The sequence below is a fragment of the Melospiza georgiana genome, chromosome 12, assembly GCF_028018845.1.
Source record: "Melospiza georgiana isolate bMelGeo1 chromosome 12, bMelGeo1.pri, whole genome shotgun sequence".
NCBI classification, from domain to species: domain Eukaryota; kingdom Metazoa; phylum Chordata; class Aves; order Passeriformes; family Passerellidae; genus Melospiza; species Melospiza georgiana.
The window spans coordinates 15,977,177-15,995,870 of record NC_080441.1 but is presented as its reverse complement, the minus strand read 5'-3'; the positions used below and the strand labels follow the sequence as shown (position 1 = coordinate 15,995,870).

The window sequence follows — 18,694 nt, the reverse complement described above, 5'->3', positions numbered from 1 at the left end:
GCAGGGCTGCTGTCAGGTCTGTCCTTGCTCCCGGGGGTTTCCTACATGGGGAAAACTCTGCTCTAACAACCCTCTCCTGCATGGCTCCATGCCTGAGACACTGGGTCTTTTCCTTACCAGAGTGTAGGACTGCATCCCCTGTTGATGGAGTGACAAAATAATCCTTTGTCTCCTCAAAAAGGAAAAAAGCCCAGAAGTTTCTCTCCTCAATTAGGTGAAAAGACACCTCATAGGCCTGGGGGACTTCACCTCAAACTTAAGGATGGCCAATTGGATAGGAGCCAAAAAGTCCCACCAGAGCAATTCACTAGAAAAAGAACAAAGGAACTAATTGCTTTTGTGAGGTGTTTTACCAGGAGCAAGAACCTCTTGCACCTGGCTCGGTTTTTCTCTGTAAAGAGTTTTGTTATGTTGCCTTTTATTAAAACTTTTTGTTTCCAACACTACCATAGAAGCCATCCTGCTGATTTTAAGCCTTCTAAGGTAGCTGAGCTATCTTGGGTGTGAATAGATCCTGGCTGGAGGAGCCCCCTATTTTCCCAGAGCAATCTCCAAGGTTCCCACTCCCTCAGCTCCCTGTGCATCCCCGTTTGACTTGCCCCGTGTATTTTTAAGGCTGGCTGACAGCAGGCAGGCAGGCAGGCACCCAGAAATGGGGGGAACACAGTCGGGATGTGTCTCTGCAGCGAGGCTCTCAAAGGTCACTGCTGGCAGAGCCCTCTGCCCTTCACATCAGCAGAGAGCACACAGGAGATGTTTGTGACTCAGGTACAGGCAGGACTCACAGCGTGCCTGGGGACAGAAAATCCAGACAACTTCCAGCTCACCTGCTCTGCTCACCATTGCACAGGGTGGATTTTAAAGCCAGTGTCTGTCACTCACGTGGGGGTGGGAGAGATGGGGGCCAGGGTCTCAGGTGTCTCTTAGCAGAAAGTTGATAGGAATGGATTCAAGCTGAGAGTAGGTTTAGATTAGATATTAGCAAGCTATTTTTCTGTGAGGGTGGTGAGGCACTGGCACCAGAGAAGCTGTGGCTGCCCCATCCCTGGAAGTGCTCAAGTCCAGGCTGGATGGAGCTCTGAGCAGCCTGGTCTAAGGGAAGGTGTCCCTGTGGGTTGGAACCAGGTAATCTTTAAGGTCAACCAGGCCATCCTGCAGTTCTGTGAAGAGGAAGATGCTGATGACAAGACAGGAGCTGGGGTTGCCTAAGCCTGGCCAGGGTGGGTCTGTCTGGAGGGGAAAGTGCTGCTGAATCCTCACTTCCCACAAGAGTAAAAAGTAAAAATCTCAAGAGACGAGCCAGATGAGGAGGATCCAGAGAGTGCTGTGCCAGAGACCGAGCTGGGAACAGGCTCAGGAGCATCCACAGCCACTCATGGGGTCAGAAATTGTCACTCTCTTCTTGCTCTGCATCACCCATCCCATCCCATCCCATCCCATCCCATCCCATCCCATCCCATCCCATCCCATCCCATCGTCTCCCCATCCCTCTGTGTGGCACAGCTACCAACAGCTCTGCTCATGGGATCACTAAAGAGCCAGAAACTCTGCCTGAGTGCTTGCTCCCTGTCCCTCTGGCCTCACACAGCAAGCAGATGTCACCATGGCCTGGAGTACGAAGGGAGTCCCCAAGAGTCCCCAAGTGCATCATCCCCATCCCAGGGCTTAGAAGCCAAGAGGAACCTGCAGGAAAGGGCTCCTGCTCTGAATATGCTCCAAAAGCTTCTCAGAGAAGTGACACAGTACCTTCTCACTATTAACACTGCCCTGGCAGCCTCCTCAGTGAGGTTTGCACCCAAATCATGGGCATGGACCCGGGGGGGGTGTCCATCCTCTGCCTGTGGTGGTGTCACAGCACAGCTCCCTCTGAGCTCTGGGGGACTGCAGGCACAGCTCAGGCTCCTGCTCTGCCTCCTCTCCTGCATCCCCATCCAGCAGCCTGCTCCACCAGGCCATGGCAGACCCTCCTGCCTTGCCAAGCACCCTGGCAGCTCTTCCCAGAGCATAGCTCTCACCCCGATTCTTTAAGATTTTCTAAGCCTTTTGATGTTGACATTCTTGTGACGAACTTCCTCACACACTTTCTGTAAATAACTAATTGTTTTGCATTCTTTTATGGAGGAAGAGAAATTTGATGGACTGTTGGTTTGTCCAGTGTCACAGACATCTTTTATGAAAAATCCTTTCCTTAGAATTTTTCCTCCTAGGAAGCTGCGAGGCCTCAGGAACAAAATGTAAACAATGATTATCTGCTGCTGTGGAATGCAACAGGTGGATCTGTGATTGGTCTCATGTGGTTGTTTTTAATTAATGGCCAATCACAGTCAGCTGGCTCGGACTCAGAGCCTGAGCCACAAACCTTTGTTATCATTCTTTGCTATTCTATTCTTAGCCAGCCTTCAGATGAAATCCTTTCTTCTATTCTTTTAGTATAGTTTTAATGCAATATATATCATAAAATAATAAACCAGCCTTCTGAAACATGGAATCAGATCCTCATCTCTTCCCTCATCCAAGAACCCCTGTGAACACTGTCACAGTGTCATTGGAGAGGTGGCACTGTCACCCTCCAATCCACTGTCACTTTTGGAAAACTATAAATGTTGGAGTCAGAAAACAAACTTCCCTTTTTTCACCTTGAGAGCAGCTGTGTGTGCTCGTGTTGTTTTGTGCCCTACAGTGACAGCCAGACACAGAGAGGGCCAGTGCCACTCACAGCTGCCTGCCCCCATCCCACCCCACACCTGGGCATCACAGCCCTGCAGGAGATCAAGGATCCTGCCGAGGAACCCGTCCAGGCAAGCAGGAGAGGGATTCACTCTCTGTGACAGATTTTATCTGCCTCCCAGAAGGATAAACCCAAATCCTCTCCTGTATTTCCCCTCCACTCTCCAGACCAGCAGATGAAATGTGACACCTGGCCCAGACCAAAAGGCAACGTTTAGGACCAGGCAGGGCTGGGCTGAGGAGAGCACCAGGGAGAGCTCTATGATGGGACAAGGAAACCTTCACCCTCAGGAGCCCCAGGGTGCTGGGTCAGGGGGAGATGGGCTGTTGGAAGGCACCCCAGGATCTCCCATTCCATCCCTCCAAGGGAGGTGGTTGGGATGGCTTCACCTCCTGCTCACCCATCACCCTGAGCTGCTGTCATGGCAACACAGGCTTGGATTCAGGAAGGAACAGGTACTTGAGCTTGTTTACCCAAGAAGGAGGCAGCATCCTGGTGCTCAGAGCAGGAGGGAAGGAGGGGAGTGAGCCAGCAGGGAGCTCACACAGCTGGACCTGCCTGGTGCGCACTCTGCAGCCTCTACAAGAGGGGTGCAGCCTCCATCCACCCTGGTCCTGCTGCTCATGGCTGGGGATGTGCTCAGGGGGGTGGTGACAGTGCCCACACCTCACTGGGACCCCACATGAACAGGGGCTGATAGAGGGTTTAACTGCACAGGAACAAAACTGGGACATGCTGGGCACTCAGCACCAGCCTTGCCCTCCAGAGGGGGGACCACACCTCAGAAAGGTCCTTTAGTGCTCAAAGAAAACCCAGATTGCGGCATGTCACAGGCATCTTTTCATGAAAAATCCTTTCCTTAGGATTTTTCCTCCTGACAAGCTGAGAGGCCTCAGGAACAAAATGTAAACAATGGTTATCTGCTGCTGTGGAATGCAACAGGTGCATCTGGGATTGGTCTCATGTGGTTGTTTCTAATTAATGGCCAATCACAGTCAGCTGGCTCAGACTCTATCCGAGACAGAAGCTTTGTTATTCTTTCCTATTCTATTCTTAGCCAGCCTTCTGATGAAACCTTTTCTTCTATTCTTTTGGTATAGTTTCAATGTAATATATATCATAAAATAATAAACCAGCCTTCTGAAACATGGAGTCAGATCCTCATCTCTTCCCCCAACCTGAGACCCCTGTGAACATGGTCACAGCAGCCCCACCAGGGCTCTGGCAGGGGCTCCTGCCATTTATTCTCCAGCCATTTAATTCCCAAGAGCAGCCCCAGCACAGGGCACATCCAGCACCACCCAAGGACCACGAGAACAAGCTGAGGGCAGAGCCTTTCCTCTGGAGCCTCCCTCTCCCTGCAGGAGAAGCAGGCAGGGCTTTGATCTCAGAGCTCCGAACCCACAGGAGCCTGAGCAGGATATTTCCCTTGCAGGAACCAGCTGCATGGGACCACCTCCACCACCTCCAGTGCCAGCCCCTTGGGAAGGGGTGGAATCTCTGCTTGCAGCAGCCCTGGCTCCCCTGGGTGCAGAGGAGGCAGGAGCTGGGGGGAGAAAAGCTGTCTAGGGAGCTCTAAAAGAAGCCCATGCTGGAGTTGCCTCCAAACTTTCCTGATTTTTGAGAGATTTGGGTGCAACCAGCCCATAGGAAAGCCCCAGCATGGTCAGGATGACAGAGCAAGATGGGAGCTTGCCCCTGAGCCTCACACCATACCCCTGGCACACACATCTCCTCACCAGGCTGGGTTTGCTGTGCCTCAGGCTTCATGCCAGACCCTCTCTGCAGTCCCCAGTCCACTGCTCCAGCCTGGTCTGCAGCTTGCTGAGCTCACTGGGCTCTGGAGAAGGGGCAAAGCCAGATGGGCTCCAGTGCTGCAGCCCTGCTGCCCACAGCCTGAGCAGAGGTTGTTTTGGGGTTTGCTCACTAACACCAAGTGGCCTTTTCATGAACACATTAAGAACAGCAAGCAGGCAGCTGGGAGGCAGCAGTTATCACTGTGGTGTCCTGGCAGGCTCCCTCCTTTCCCCAGCTGTGAAATGGGCAATGGGCACCTGCACTCCCAGAGGTCAGTGAGAGCTTTTTCTGGTACCATCCAGTGACATCCATTCCATTCCTGGAAGTGATGGGGAGGGAAACCCAGCATGGCACAACACAGTTATGGGTGATTCACCTGAGCATCCCAGGCCTTTTCCTGCAGCTCTGGCAGGCAGGCCAGCTGTGAAGATCTTTTGATAGCAGAAAACATCTGCTGCAGGTGTCAGGGGGTGATGGGTGGCTGCCTGGTGAAGTACACATTTCTCAACCTCTCCCAAAGTCAATATATTTGCTGCACATTTGATGTCTCCCATCCACAACACACTGAGAACCACCCCTCTGTACAACAGAAGCTGTCTTTGGAGAGAGCTAAGAGGAGGAAATGATCAGTAATATATGGACAAGGCAGCTCAGTGCTCTGTGTCTCTGCAGGGCGCCGAGCAGACCCTTCCAGTGGGGTTTTCCTCCTGGATGCCTTTGCCAGCTCTCTGCTCCCCATCTCCAGCACAGCCTTAGGGAAGCCACCTGTGAACCGGGCAGCAGCCAAAGCTGGATGTGCTGAGCCCCGTGTCTGCTCTGCCGGGAATTGAGGCAGCCTGCGAGTGCAGCTGTGCCACTGTGTGCTTCCCTCCAACATCTGCCTGTCCTGCTCACTGAAAAAGCCACGGAGCTGCTGCTAATTTCATTAGCAGGCCCGTCAAGCGGTTCATCAATCCATGATTTCCTGGCTTGCCGCCCTGAGGAAACAAGCGGGATCTGCTCTGAATTCACAAAGCCATCCCCTGGGGTCATTTGTCTGAAGGCTTAAAATTTCCCGAGTGCATTATTATCTCGGATTTAAACTGGGGGAGGGAGGGGCCTTGATTGGTTTTTCTGCCCATCCCCGGAGTAAAAACAGAGCTCCCTCAACCTCCAGCAGCTCCCGAGCCGCGGCAGGAGCTGCCCCGCTCCGTCCGTGCCCCTGCTCCTACCCGGGCAGGGGTAAAGATGGGGCAGAGCCCTCGGACAGGGGCACAGACGGAACAGAGCCCAGGAGCAGGGGCACGGACGGGGCAGAGCCCTCAGACAGGGGCACGGATGGAGCAGAGCCCACGGGCAGGGCGGTGGAAGGAAGGGACATCGAGAAACAGCCGTGGTGGCGCTGCCAAAGGCCGCACCGAGGGTCCTGCAGGCAGTGTCCCCGCCCGCTCGCAAGGAGGGTCCCGCACAGAGTCCCCCCTCCCGCCCGAGGATGTCGCACTGAGGGTGCCCCATCCTGCACGGGGATGTCGCACGGAGGGTCCCCCTGTGTCGCACTGAGGGTCTCCCCCATCCCGCCCTGAGGATGTCGCATTGAGGGACCCCATCATGCACGAGGATGTTGCACTGATGAGGGTCCCCTGTGTCGCACTGAGGGTCCCTTCCTGCACGGGGCTGTCGCATTGAGGGTCCCCTATCCCGTACGGAGGATGTCGCACTGAGGGTCCCCTGTGTCGCACTGAGGGTCCCCCCCATCCCGTACGAGGATGTCGCACTGAGGGTCCCCTGTGTCGAACTGAGGGTCTCCCCTATCCCCAACGGCGACGTCGCACTGAAGGTCCCCATCCCGTACGAGGATGTCGCACTGAGGGTCCCTGCTCTCCCTCACGACGCAGTCTCACTCAGGGTCCCCTCTGTTGCACTGAGGGTCCCCTATTCTGCCCGGGGATGTCTCACTCAGTGCCCCTCTGTCTCACTCAGTGTCCCTCTGTCCCTCTCAGTGTCCCTTTTCCCGCACTCACTGTCCCCATCCCGCACGGTCGGGCCCGGAGGGTCCCGCGCGGGCGCGGCCGTTCCGCGGCCCACAGCGCCCTCTGCCGCCCGCCCGCGGCACCGCAGCGCCGGCTGGGGAACGGGGAACGGGAACGGGGAACGGGGAACGGGGAACGGGGAACGGGGAACGGGGACGGAAACGGGGACGGGGAACGGGGAACGGGAACTGGGAACGGGGAACGGGAACGGGGACGGGGAACGGGAGCGGAAACGGGGAACGGGAACGGGGAATGGGGAACGGGAACGGGGAACGGGGACGGAAACGGGGACGGGGAACGGGGAACGGGAACGGGGAACGGGGAGAGGGGAACGGGGAACGGGGAACGGGAACGGGGAGAGGGGAACGGGAACGGGGAACGGGAACGGGGAACGGGGAACGGGGAATGGGGAGAGGGGAACGGGAACGGGGAGAGGGGAATGGGGAACGGGAACGGGGAACAGGGAACGGGGAACAGGGAACGGGGAACAGGGAACGGGAATGGAGAACGGGGAACGGGGACGGGGACAGGGAAAGGGGGACGGGGAACGGGGATGGGGAACGGGGAACGGTGACGGGGAACAGGAATGGGACGGGGAACGGGGAATGGGAACGGGGAACGGGAACGGGGAACGGGGACGGGAACGGGGAAGGGAACGGGGAACGAGGAACGGGGAGCGGGCGGTGCGGGGGAGAACGGGCGGTGCGGGAGGGAACGAGCGGTGCGGGGTAGGGGGCAGTGCAGGGCGGGTTCTGAAAAGTTCCTGCTGCAAATCCATGACCGATCCTCCCAGGAGAGGGGGAATTTGGGAGCCGTGGTTCGTGGCATTATAAGGAGTAAGACTGCAACTACGCCGACTTCAGCCAAGAGCATCTTGATCATAAAAGGAAAAAAATAAAAACAACAAACCTAGAAGCGCCACAATTTAATTCAGAGATGATGAAAAATGTTTATTCTTGCTTCAACTTCTAATTTTGGTAATGTAACTGTTCCTACTGCTACAATACCAAAAAGCTAGGCCGTTTTTTTAAATGGAAAACATTAATAAGAAATGCAGAGAGGCAGTTTTTGATTGGAGGGAAAAAAAAGAACAAAGGAAACACTCTCAGTTTTCCATTATGAGCCCTTCTGGGTTGGTATTTCCCCGTGTATCCCCCCATCATTTTAACCAAATTCTTGGCTGAATTTGACCCAGAACATGAATTCCCTTCTGCACCAAATATTTCCCTGCTTGGAAACCAGCCCAGGCCCACCCCATGGGTGCAGTGGGCTCACAGGTCCATCACCAAGACATGAGGTGTCATCCTCCAGTGCCAGCACTGTCCTGTGCCCTGAGGCAGGGATGACACTGCTGCTGGCACTGGTGCTGCTGCTGCTTGCTTTGGGGCTGTCCCTGCACTGTCCCCTTCTCTCCATCAAGCTGCTCAGTCATGGAGCCCCCATGGCTGCAGCACAGCCTGGCAGAGCTTTGCTGGCTCTCACAGTGGTGCCGCATTTCCACCCTCACACGTGTCCCTGTGGCTCTGCCACTCATCTCTCCTCCAGAAGGCAGGGGAGGCCCATGCAGCCTGCAAAGCCCCAAAACTCCCACTGAGTACAAGAAAACCCCCTGCCTAAGAAAATAAATGTGTTCTGTGCTCTCCCTGAGCTACCCACAGCCAGGCAAATATGGGCACAGTTGGCTCCCACCATGGCTTTATCCTTTTAAAACACGTCCTTTCAGTCAGACCTGTCCTGGCACTTCTGAATGTCATTAGATGGAGCAGAGAGACGCTCTCAGTCTGATTGCTGCTCTCTGTGTGACTTTAGCACTGCACCTCTGCATTGCACTTGTCATGCAAGGCACCCACAGCCCCAGTGGGATCATGCTGCTTCCACAGCAGCAGGGCTGGGAACGCTGTCCCCAGGCAGGGGCAGTGCTCAGGGCACCAAACCACCTGCCCCAGGTGCCCCCTGGCAGCACCAAACAACAGAAGAGAGAGGCAGCAGCTGCAGGCCCTGCCAGCTCCGTGCCCAGGGCAGTGACAGTGACCCAGACCAGCCTCTCTCTCTTGCAGATGTCAGAGGCACAGTTTGGCCTGTCTTAGCTGAGTTTGGGCACCGTGTGGGTAAAGTTTCTGGGCAGTGTTTGCAGACCTTCAGTGAGGACTGACGACCTGGAGTGAGTTATAAAGGCTGAACCCAAAAGGCATGAAAAAAGTGACAGGACAGAGGAGGAGCTGGGAGAATCCCCTGATTTGGAGCCACCTCGGGGGCTGCCATCAAGGCAGTGCCACAGCAGCAGTGCTAAAGACCTGAGAAAAGGCCCTGGGCAAGGCAGCCACAGGGTGTGCCTTGTGAAACAGCAAACACTGCCTCAGCACCGGGTCAGACATCGTCCAGCTGACTCTGTTCCCCTCACTGCATCCCAGCCCCAGGTGAAGCTTTCTCCTCATCCTCAAACAGACTGTCTGAGCTGTCAGAGAAGAAATCCTCCAGTTCCTCCTGCCTCATCCTGGCCTCCAGAGCAGTGATGCGCTGCTTGAGCTTCATCTGGGCATCGTTGTACTCGGTCAGGAGCCGGCCAAAGCGCGTGTGCAGCGTGTCCAGGCTCGAGGCCACCCTGTCCAGCCTCTCCTCCACACTCTTCCCTTCTGTGCTTTCCTCTGCAGCTGACTCATCCAGCAGCCCTTCCTTCATCAGGATCTCCCTGCCACGCTCCTCCAAGATCCTTTTGGCATCAGGGTACTCTGTGACTGCTTCCATGAGATCTTCCTTGGACAGGCAGAAGAGATCAGAGTAGCCCAAGCTGATGATGTTGGCCGTGCGCCTGTTGCCCATCTTGCTGCCTTTGATGTTGAGGATGCTGATCTCACCAAAGCAGCCCCCTGCAGTGAGCAGAGCATACTGTGTGGTGCCATCCTCCCCCACCACGGCCAGCTTGCCCTCCTTGATGATGTACATCTCCTTCCCAATGTCCCCTTTGCGGCACACGAAATCCCCCGGGCTGAACACCTGAGGGCGAAGCTTCAGCACCAGCTCCACCAGCAGCCCCGCCTCGCAATTCTGGAAAATCCTCACCTTCTTCAGCGTCTCCAGGTGAACGTTGATGGCAATCTCTGCCCTTAACTTATCAGGGAGGTTCTTGAGGACCTCCCGTTCATCCACCGCCTTCTTGTTGGTCCACAGGTAGTCGAACCACTTGATGACTTTGGTTTCCAGGTCCTTGCTCACCTTGCGGAACTGCATGTAGTGTTTGACGGCATCGATCCTGGCCTGGAACTCTGACCTGGTGGCGTTCATGTTGGAGATCATGGAGCCCACGTTGCCCACGATGGTGGCGAAGATGAGGACGCCGATGAGGAAGTCGAAGATGACGAAGAGGTACTCTTCATCCCGCACAGGAGGAGGGGTCTCCCCAATGGTGGTCAGCGTCAGCGTGGACCAGTAGAGACAGTAGACGTACTCGCGGGTCAGAGAGCCGTACTCAGGCTCTGTGACGTTGGGGTACACCCAGCTGTCCTCCCCGAAGCCGATGGCCTTGGAGATGGCGTAGTAGATGCAGGCGTTCCAGTGGATGATGACCAGGATGTAGAGAACCAGGTTGCCGATGCGGAAGATGTTGGGGTGGCTGGTCCTGGTCTCGGTCCTGTCGAAGAACTCGAACATGCGGGAGAAGCGCAGCAGCCTGTTGAAACGCAGCTCGGGGCAGTGCAACCCCAGCCAAACATAGGCCAGGTCTGTGGGCACGATGGAGAGAACATCCAGCTTGAACTGCAGCGTGGGGATGTAGTTATCCCGCAGCTTCTTCAGGTCCTTGACCAGTAGGCCCTGTTCCAAGAACCCTGAAGAGAAGCAAATCACAGGATTATCTCGGCTGAGGTTTGATTTTTCTGCAGGTTTTGTGAGCACTTGGGCAATAGTCTATGGTGTGCCATGGATTTGTGTGCATAAATACTCAGGGTCACCCAAATATTACCAGTTCCTGCTTGTCACAGGCATCTTTTATGAAAAATCCTTTCCTTAGGATTAATCCTTTCCTTAGGATTTTTCCTCCTGAGAGGCCTCAAGAACAAAATGTAAACATTGATTATCTGCTGCTGTGGAATGCAACAGGTGCATCTTTGATTGGCCCATGTTGGATGTTTGTAATTAATGACCAATCACAGCCCAGCTAGCTCAGAGAGCCAGGCCACAAACCTTTGTTATCATTCTTCCCTATTCTATTCCAAGCCAGCCTTCTGGTGAAACCTTTTCTTCTATTCTTTTAGTATAGTTTTAATATAATATATATCATAAAATAATAAATCAGCCTTCTGAAAAATGGAGTCAGATCCTCATCTCTTGCCCGGTCCAAAACCCCCTGTGAACACGGTCACACCTGCTCTACTCAGTTTGTTGTCACTCAAGGCCTTCATCTGGCAAAAGCCACCCAAAGATATAAGTCAGGGATTTAGTCTCTTGCCACGAAGAAAAAGGAACACAAAGGTTTCCATCCTCCAGATCATTAATTATTGCAGTTCTGACAGAAAATGTAGAGCCAAGTGCTGCCTTCCGAGAACATTAAATTCTACCATTTTTCCATGCAGATAATTCATGAGCTGAACTGATGCAAAATCAGAGATACAGACCTTCAACTGTGCCCGAATACTAATAGTAATGCAGGTAATTTTGTACAATTTTTCAAAGGTGAAGTTGAAAGCTGGGATGATTAATCTTTCATATTGAAACTTGCTCCATTTCTCAGATCTTCTAATTAGATTCTTTCTCTGGAGACTGTTTCATACTAGTGAACGCCGAGGTAGGCAAAACCCTCCTTCTAATGGACCTGGGGATTGGGCCTGTCCCTTGCAGCTCATCTGCACTTGCAAGGGATTAAAGGAAAGCCAGGATGATGCTCCTGCTCACCTGTGTGTAGGCGGATCACTGTGTCCCCGAGGTAGAGAGCATCTGAGATGTAATCCAACACCAGCCACAGCACTAAATAGGTCTTCTGCAGGTCAGTGAAGCAAGCCCTGGTGGAGGAAGATCATCAAACAGGGTGTGAGACCACAAATCCCCACATCTTCTCTCACTATTACAGCTGAATGTTGGCTGATCCTGAGGCACCCAGCTCTGCAACAGAGCTTGGCCACTGGGCGCTCCTCTTCCAGGAATTAAAACTCTCTGCTCTGAAAAATCTGCCCTCCTTTGAAACCATCTCCCAAATGACCCTGAAACCAAGGCCCTTTCCATCTGGGCCAGAATTGACAGTGATGGGAAGGGTCTCTTTCCTTTCAGTGCCCAGCAGTGTCAGCTTGGTCCTGGCTGACCACAACCAGCAGGTGATCAGGAGGGTGACAGGAGGCAGGAACAACCTCCCAGCTCACCTGGCTACCAGCAGGCACCAGTTGTAGAGGACAGGAACTGCAATCACAGCCAGCCAGTGGTAATAGCGGTCCCCCGAAGGGTCCACCACAAAGAACAGCCATTTCCTCCTGGAAATGTGGAAAACAGGGTTGGAACAAAGCATGTGAGCCACATCCTTCATGCCTTGCAGCACGGTGTCTCCAGCAGAGCTGCAGCTTGGGGGCCAGCCTTGAGCCAGGACTATTCCAGCAGTGCCAAATGCCAGCAGTGCCAAATCCCAGCACTGTTCAGGTTCCTTTATCCCTAAAACTGAGCTGAGAATGCAGCAGAAGAGGAACCTGTGGGATGGTGAGGCAAAGCACATGGCCCACATGCCATAGCACCCCCGTGGCACAGCCAGGAACAGATGTGTGGAAGGGGGGGATCAGAAAAGTTCTCCTGATGTACATGGCATTGCTTCTCCCAGGTGAGGCAGGGACCGGTGCCAGGCACATCTGAAGAGAAGAGTGATTGGAACAGGGAGCAAAGTGTGCTGCAGATCAGTGGCAGCACAGGAGGGCTGCCCAAGGCCCAGAGCAGTGCCCTGGGGGCAGCTGGCACGGCAGGGCTGCCTCCTGTGCCTCCTGCAGGCTGCACAGCCTGGCTCCAGCCTTTGAACTGCTCCCAAGTGTTGGATCCTGCTCGCCCTGCGACGCTGAGATAAGGAGTGTGTGCTCCACTTGCCAGATTCACCGGAGAGGCTGGGCAAGAGAAACTCTGTGGCTGGGTTGATAGGCTTGTAGCAGCCTGGTGGGGCAAAACACCCTCTCCCTCCTTCCCTCCATCCCTGCTTTTGAACACAAAACTCCCTCCAGTGACAGGCAAAAAACCCAACCCACTTGCCAACAGATTCCCCATTACTGTGGCAGCTTCAAAGGCAGCACCCCTGCTTGGAAGTCTCCTTTCCCTGGAGTACAGGCAGTGCCCAGAGTGTGGGCCCTGGCACTCGGCTCAAAGCCAGCCCCAGTCCCTCATGTTCACCCTCTGTGCACCCATAGACAAGTGGTGATCCAGCCTCCCCATAAAAAGGGCTTATTTTTAACCAGAAAGTGCAGCTTGAACAGTTGTTTTTTGAGAAAGGGGCTCTGCTCCCTGGGACAGACAGCAGTGCCACAGGGGAAGGACTCACCTGCAGCCAGCACCCACCACCACCAAAACCTCAGCAATGCTGTTCATTCATGGGGTTGGTAATTTCAGCTTTAAATCATCAGTGCTGCCATGACAGGAGGCCAGAATCACTGACTCTGGGCAGCAGGGCCACGGCTGGAAAAACAGAGTTAACCCAGGAGGAGGGAATAATCTGCCTCTCCCCAAAGGCTTTGGAGCCTGCCACAGCCGTGAGCAGCTCATGTGTGGGATTACCAGACTTGGGGCTCTGCTTACTGTGGAAATGAGGGCTTAGAAAACCCCAGCAGTTCCCACTGGACCCCCAGAACCCCCAGGCACTGAGCAGCCCTTTCCCAGCACACCTCAGCTCCTCCTAGCCATGAACAAGCTCCCCTCAGTCTCACAGGGCAGAACAGCCTTTTCTTCCATTGCTAGTAAAGACCCAGATACAAGGCTCAGATTATTTTTCTCCTACAGAAAACAATTATTTCTTGGTGTTTTAATTACCATGTATAATGGCAGGGTCTAGGGTAGGCTGTGAGCTTTGCCCTCTAATTAGCCAGCAGAAGAAAAGCCAGGTTATTGCTTCTCACCAGGAGTGTGAGCTGAGGAGATGAAAGGGCTGGATCTGAAAGAGCCTTTTCACAAAGCTGCTCTTTGTGGGGACACAGGCAGCAAACACAGTCCCTTCGTGCTGCAGATGATGAATGAGAGTGGCAAATCCCAGGTTGGTGGCTCATGGGTGGGATGCAGTGGCTGCTGTGTGCAGTCCTGCATCCCTTGCCTTGTGTCCAGCCCCTCACATGCACAAGGTGCATCTTATTACAGACCCAGGACTCCAAAAACAACCTTAGTGCGGGGCTGGTATGAACTGGGGAGGTCTGATGGGTATGGAGCAGGAGGGATGGTCCCCCAGGGCTGAGGGACAGGCCAGGTCTGAGATTTCCACAGTGACACTCCACCAGCTCCTGTGTGTCAGCAAAACAGCCCAGCAGAGCCAGGCTGGTGCCAAGATGGGGTGGAGAGGGCAGGAGGGACCCTTCCCACCATCCCACCCCACCCCAGTTCCTTCTTTCCCACCCCCTTCTTTCCCCCCCGATCTCCACACACAGCTGATCCCCAGCCGAGGACAGCAGGGACCACAGCAAAGGGACAAAGGGACCCTACTTTTTGTTTAAATTCTCGGTCTCCTCATCCTCGAGCTCATCAGCAGCTCCTGCAGGCACTGTCAGGAGCTCAGGGCCTTGGAATCGCTCCAGGAAGGGGTCTGGCCTCTGCTGCTCCTCATGCAGGCTCTTGTTGGCCCAGTCCCTGAGCACCAGCACCAGCCGCACTATCCTGCACAGGGACACAGGCACACCAGGGGTTAACAACACACAGCAAGGACAGGGAAAGCTTCAACAGAGACATCAGGGGAGCTGCAGCTGGGGAGAAAACTCTCGCAGCTCCCTCTCAAGTGTGGTGGTGTTCATAGGGGTCCCAGGAAGTGGGAAGAGAGGAGGATCTGACTCCATATTTCAGAAGGCTGATTTATAATTTTATGATATATATTAAAAGAAAATTATATACTAAAACTATACTAAAGAATAGAATAAAGGATTTCATCAGAAGGCTTGAAAGGAATAGAAAAGAATGATAATAAAATCTTGCGACTGACCAGAGAGTCCGAGCCAGCTGACTGTGATCGGCCATTAATTAGAAACAACCACATGAGACCAATCACAGATGCACCTGTTGCATTCCACAGCAGCAGATAACCATTGTTTGCATTTTGTTCCTGAGGCCTCTCAGCTTCTCAGGAGGAAAAATCCTAACAAAAGGATTTTTCATAAGATGTGTCTGTGACACTCCAGCACTAGAATTTGTGGTTTACCCCTTTTAGTGATGATGTGGGACCAAAAATACACAAGCAGCAGAGACCACCCTGACAGAGTCCCACAACTTCTACCCCACTCCTGCTGTCACTCCCACAGGAATATGAGGGACCTGAGGGGCACTGAGGCAGAGGGAGGCTGCCTGCAGGGAAAGGAGCCTCTGAGCACACTGGGGTTGAAGCCATCCCACACCCAAACCCTCTCCAGGGGCACTGGGGCACCAAGGGCAGCATTCACAGATGCTCATCCCATGAATTCCATACAGCAGGAGGGGATTCTCACCCTACAGAAGGCCCCAGAGCACAAAGGGCTCACCCCACCCCAGGGCACACAGAAATACCTGGCCAAGGCTCCCTGGCCTTGGAAAGCATGGTCAGCCCTCTGCTCCCCCCCAGGCAGGCTGGCTCCTCTCTGCAGCTCTGAGCTGGTGCCATCCTGGGTTGAACAGCTCCTGCCATGGGGAAAAAGGAGATTATTGTAGTGGTGAACCCCAGAATAATGGGTATTGACTCCATGATTGTAGAAGGCTGGTTAAATGTTTTATTGAGTTATAATATATTAACACTATACTATATCATACTAGAAAGAAAAACCTGTGACCCTTACAGACAGTCACAACACAGTTTTGACCTAAATGGTTAATAAATTAAAACACTATCACCAAAGTCTAATTAAGAAATCCCTTTTGGTAAATAACACATTCCATAACACATTCTACATGTGTCAAACAGCAGATGTAGCAAGCGAAGATAATAATTGTTTTTCTTCTCTCTGAGTTTTCCCACAGCCCCTCCCAGGAAATCCTGGTAAAGTCTGTGTCTCTCTGTTATGTGATACCACGGGGGATCACACCCACCCTGTGCCACCACACACACAGGACACTGGAGGAAGCTGGCAGCAGAGATTGGGCACCACAGCCCTGCCCTGTGGTGCTGTTCACAGGGGTCCCAGGATGAGGGAAGAGATGAGAATATTGACTCCATGTTTCAGAAGGCTGATATTATATTATATTATATTATATTATATTATATTATATTATATTATATTATATTATATTATATTATATTATATTATATTATATTATATTATATTATATTATATTATATTATATTATATTATATCATTAAAACTATACTAAAAGAACAGAAGAAAGGATTTCATCAGAAGGCTGGCAAGGAATAGAAAAAGAATAGAATGATAATAAAATCTTGTGACTGACCAGAGAGTCTGAACCAGCTGACTGTGATTGGCCATTAATTACAAACAACCACATGAGACCAATCCCAGATGCACCTGTTGCATTCCACAGCAGCAGATAATTATTGTTTACATTTAGTTTATGAGGCCTCTCAGCTTCTCAGGAGAAAAAATCCCAGCAAAATGATTTTTTTTTCATAAAATATGTCTGTGACAGTGCCCATGCCAGGCCTTTCCCTCCCCTGCCCAAAGCAGGGAGCTGCTGACCTGCTGGTGCCCTCCGTGCCACCCTGGGGCTGGTGGTTGGCTGGGGAGCTGTGCACACCATTGCTCCTGGCTGGCATCCTCAGGGAGAGGGGACCAGGGGCACACACCCTGCCCCGGGGACCTGCAACGAGCACAGAACAGCCACAGGAAACACAGGCAGGACGCACCACAGGTTTGAACGCAGGAATCCAGCACAGCGTGGAAAGAGAGGGTCCCACACCATGGCAGGAGCCCACACCATGTTCCCCAGGCGTCCTGCAGGTTGTTTTGTTCTCCCCAAGAGATCCCACAGCTGCCTGGAGCCATGAGAGACACTCTCCTCATCATTCAGGCTCCTCATTCACTGCCAGAGGAACACCTCTGTTTCCTTCTCTTCCCTGGTTTTGCCCACCTCCCCTTTGCCTTTCCTGCTCTCCTTGCCCTCTGTTACCTGGCCTTGCCTGCCCCTCCGCTTCCCATTCCTTCCCTTGTGCTCTCCTCCTTTTCCCTGCCTTTCCCTGTCCCTCCCTTGCCTTGTCTTTCTCACTCCAACCCCTCTTTTACCCTGCTTGCTTTCCTCTCCCTTACCTTGCCTTTATTTGCCTTGTCCTTCCTACCTCTCCCTTGCCTGCCTCCTCCTTTGCCTTGCTTTGGGTTGCTTGCCTGGCTTCTCTATGCTTTGCCTTCTCTTTCCTTTCCACCCCTTGTCTTGTCTTGCCTTGTCTCCTTTCCTTTCCTTTCCTTTCCTTTCCTTTCCTTTCCTTTCCTTTCCTTTCCTTTCCTTTCCTTTCCTTTCCTTTCCTTTCCCCTTGTCTCCTTTCCTTTTCTTTCTTTCTTTCCCCTTTCCTTTCCTTTGGCACTGGTGCCACCAGTGCCGCCACCATCATTCACTTTCGAGCCCGGTGTCCCCCGTATCCCGGAGCGCTGCCTCAGGCGGGCTGGCAGAGCTGGCTGGGTCACATCCCTGCCCCAGGAGCTCCCTCGGGCTTTTCAAACACAAAGGCAGGGCAGGAGCAGTAGTGTACCAGCACAGTGACAGCGGGGACAGCGCCCACCCCGTGTGGCTGTCACCGCCCCGGTGCCCTGAGCAGCAATCACACTCTGAGGAGCTGGCAGCTGTGCCTGGGGATAAAAGGGGAGGAGAGAGATGTGCTGCTCAGGGATGTTCCATTTCCCTGTGCACGTTTTCCCTTCCCCCCCAGCCATCAGCTCCTGGGGGGCAGGAGGGACTCCAGAGGGAGCCCACTGGAGATGCCAGCCATGCTGAGCTGCTCTGTGTCCTGGAGATGCCAGCCATGCTGGAGATGCCAGCCCTGCTGAGCTGCTCTGTGTCCTGGAGATGCCAGCCATGCTGGAGATGCCAGCCCTGCTGAGCTGCTCTGTGTCCCGGGTCACTGTGCAGCCAAGGACAGGCACAGCCAGCAGCCCCAGCTGGGCTCAGGTGCTGCCACACCAGGGGATGCACCCGGATTGCTGCCCAGGGTTCTGCTCCCACTCCCCTCCCAGCCCTGCCCTGGCGAAGGGCAAAATGGTGATTCTGTCCCTGCTTCAGAGGTGTGGCACAGCTACTGCTAGGATGGAAAACTGGGAAAAGCAGACACATTTAGCACACTCACATTCACTTACCTCTTTGCCTGCTGGCAGAGCAGGGGACCAAAAGTGCTGCTCTGGAGTCCCAGCAAGGAGAGCTGCAGAGTTTGAAGGTGATCATGAAGTGCACCTTTCACCAATTTCTGCCCTCTTGTTTCGCTCAGGAAGTCATTCTAGTGCCCAGTTAGCAAAAACTCTGCATCCCCAAGGCAGCCAGGAAGAGGTCAGCTTCTCTCCTCCCCCTCAGGATGTAACCATTAGCAGTGGCTGAGGATCCATCCCCGACAGGCACACGGAGTCCTGCACCTTGTGCAGGGCTGATCTGAAAGCACCGGCGCCTGGAGTCTCTTTTATCTTTGCTATCAAAGGTTTACCTTCTCCTTTCCCCTTCAAAGCCTTGAATTCCACTTGTTCTGATCTCCCTGAGCACCCACGCAGCAGGCAGTCCAAGGGAACAAACAGAATTTCCCAGCCTTGGCTGGGGCTCCTGGGCGAGCACCCAGCAGCACAGGATGTCCCCCTGCTCTTGTCCCCACATCACACACTCCAGGTGACAGCTCACCAGCAGCACTGGCAGCAATGTGCCCCCATTCCAATTCTCTGTTTGCTCCCTGCCCACAGCTGCCTCCAAAAGGAACATGGGAGCTCCAGAGCTGCTCCCTCGAGCCCCATCATGCACAAAACACTTTATTTGCTGTGCAGTTGTCGTGGCAGTGGCCCTTGGGGACACCCAGCCCTGCCACGTGTGCTGCCTTGGGACAAAGCAACCAGGAGGAGGA

The 18,694-nt window shown here is 53.7% G+C and overlaps 1 protein-coding gene across 1 annotated transcript; it reads right to left on the bottom strand.

Annotated features, from left to right (window-relative positions):
• Nucleotides 1-8,931: 8,931 nt before the first annotated feature.
• CNGA2 (cyclic nucleotide gated channel subunit alpha 2) lies at nt 8,932-18,036 on the bottom strand. The gene is made up of 7 exons (XM_058032386.1): nt 17,952-18,036; nt 16,347-16,467; nt 15,223-15,333; nt 14,176-14,346; nt 11,883-11,990; nt 11,422-11,528; nt 8,932-10,358 (listed from the first exon to the last, which is right to left on the bottom strand). Exons 1-7 carry the CDS (start codon nt 18,034-18,036, stop codon nt 8,932-8,934), a joined length of 2,130 nt encoding a protein of 709 aa, XP_057888369.1.
• Nucleotides 18,037-18,694: the final 658 nt, after the last annotated feature.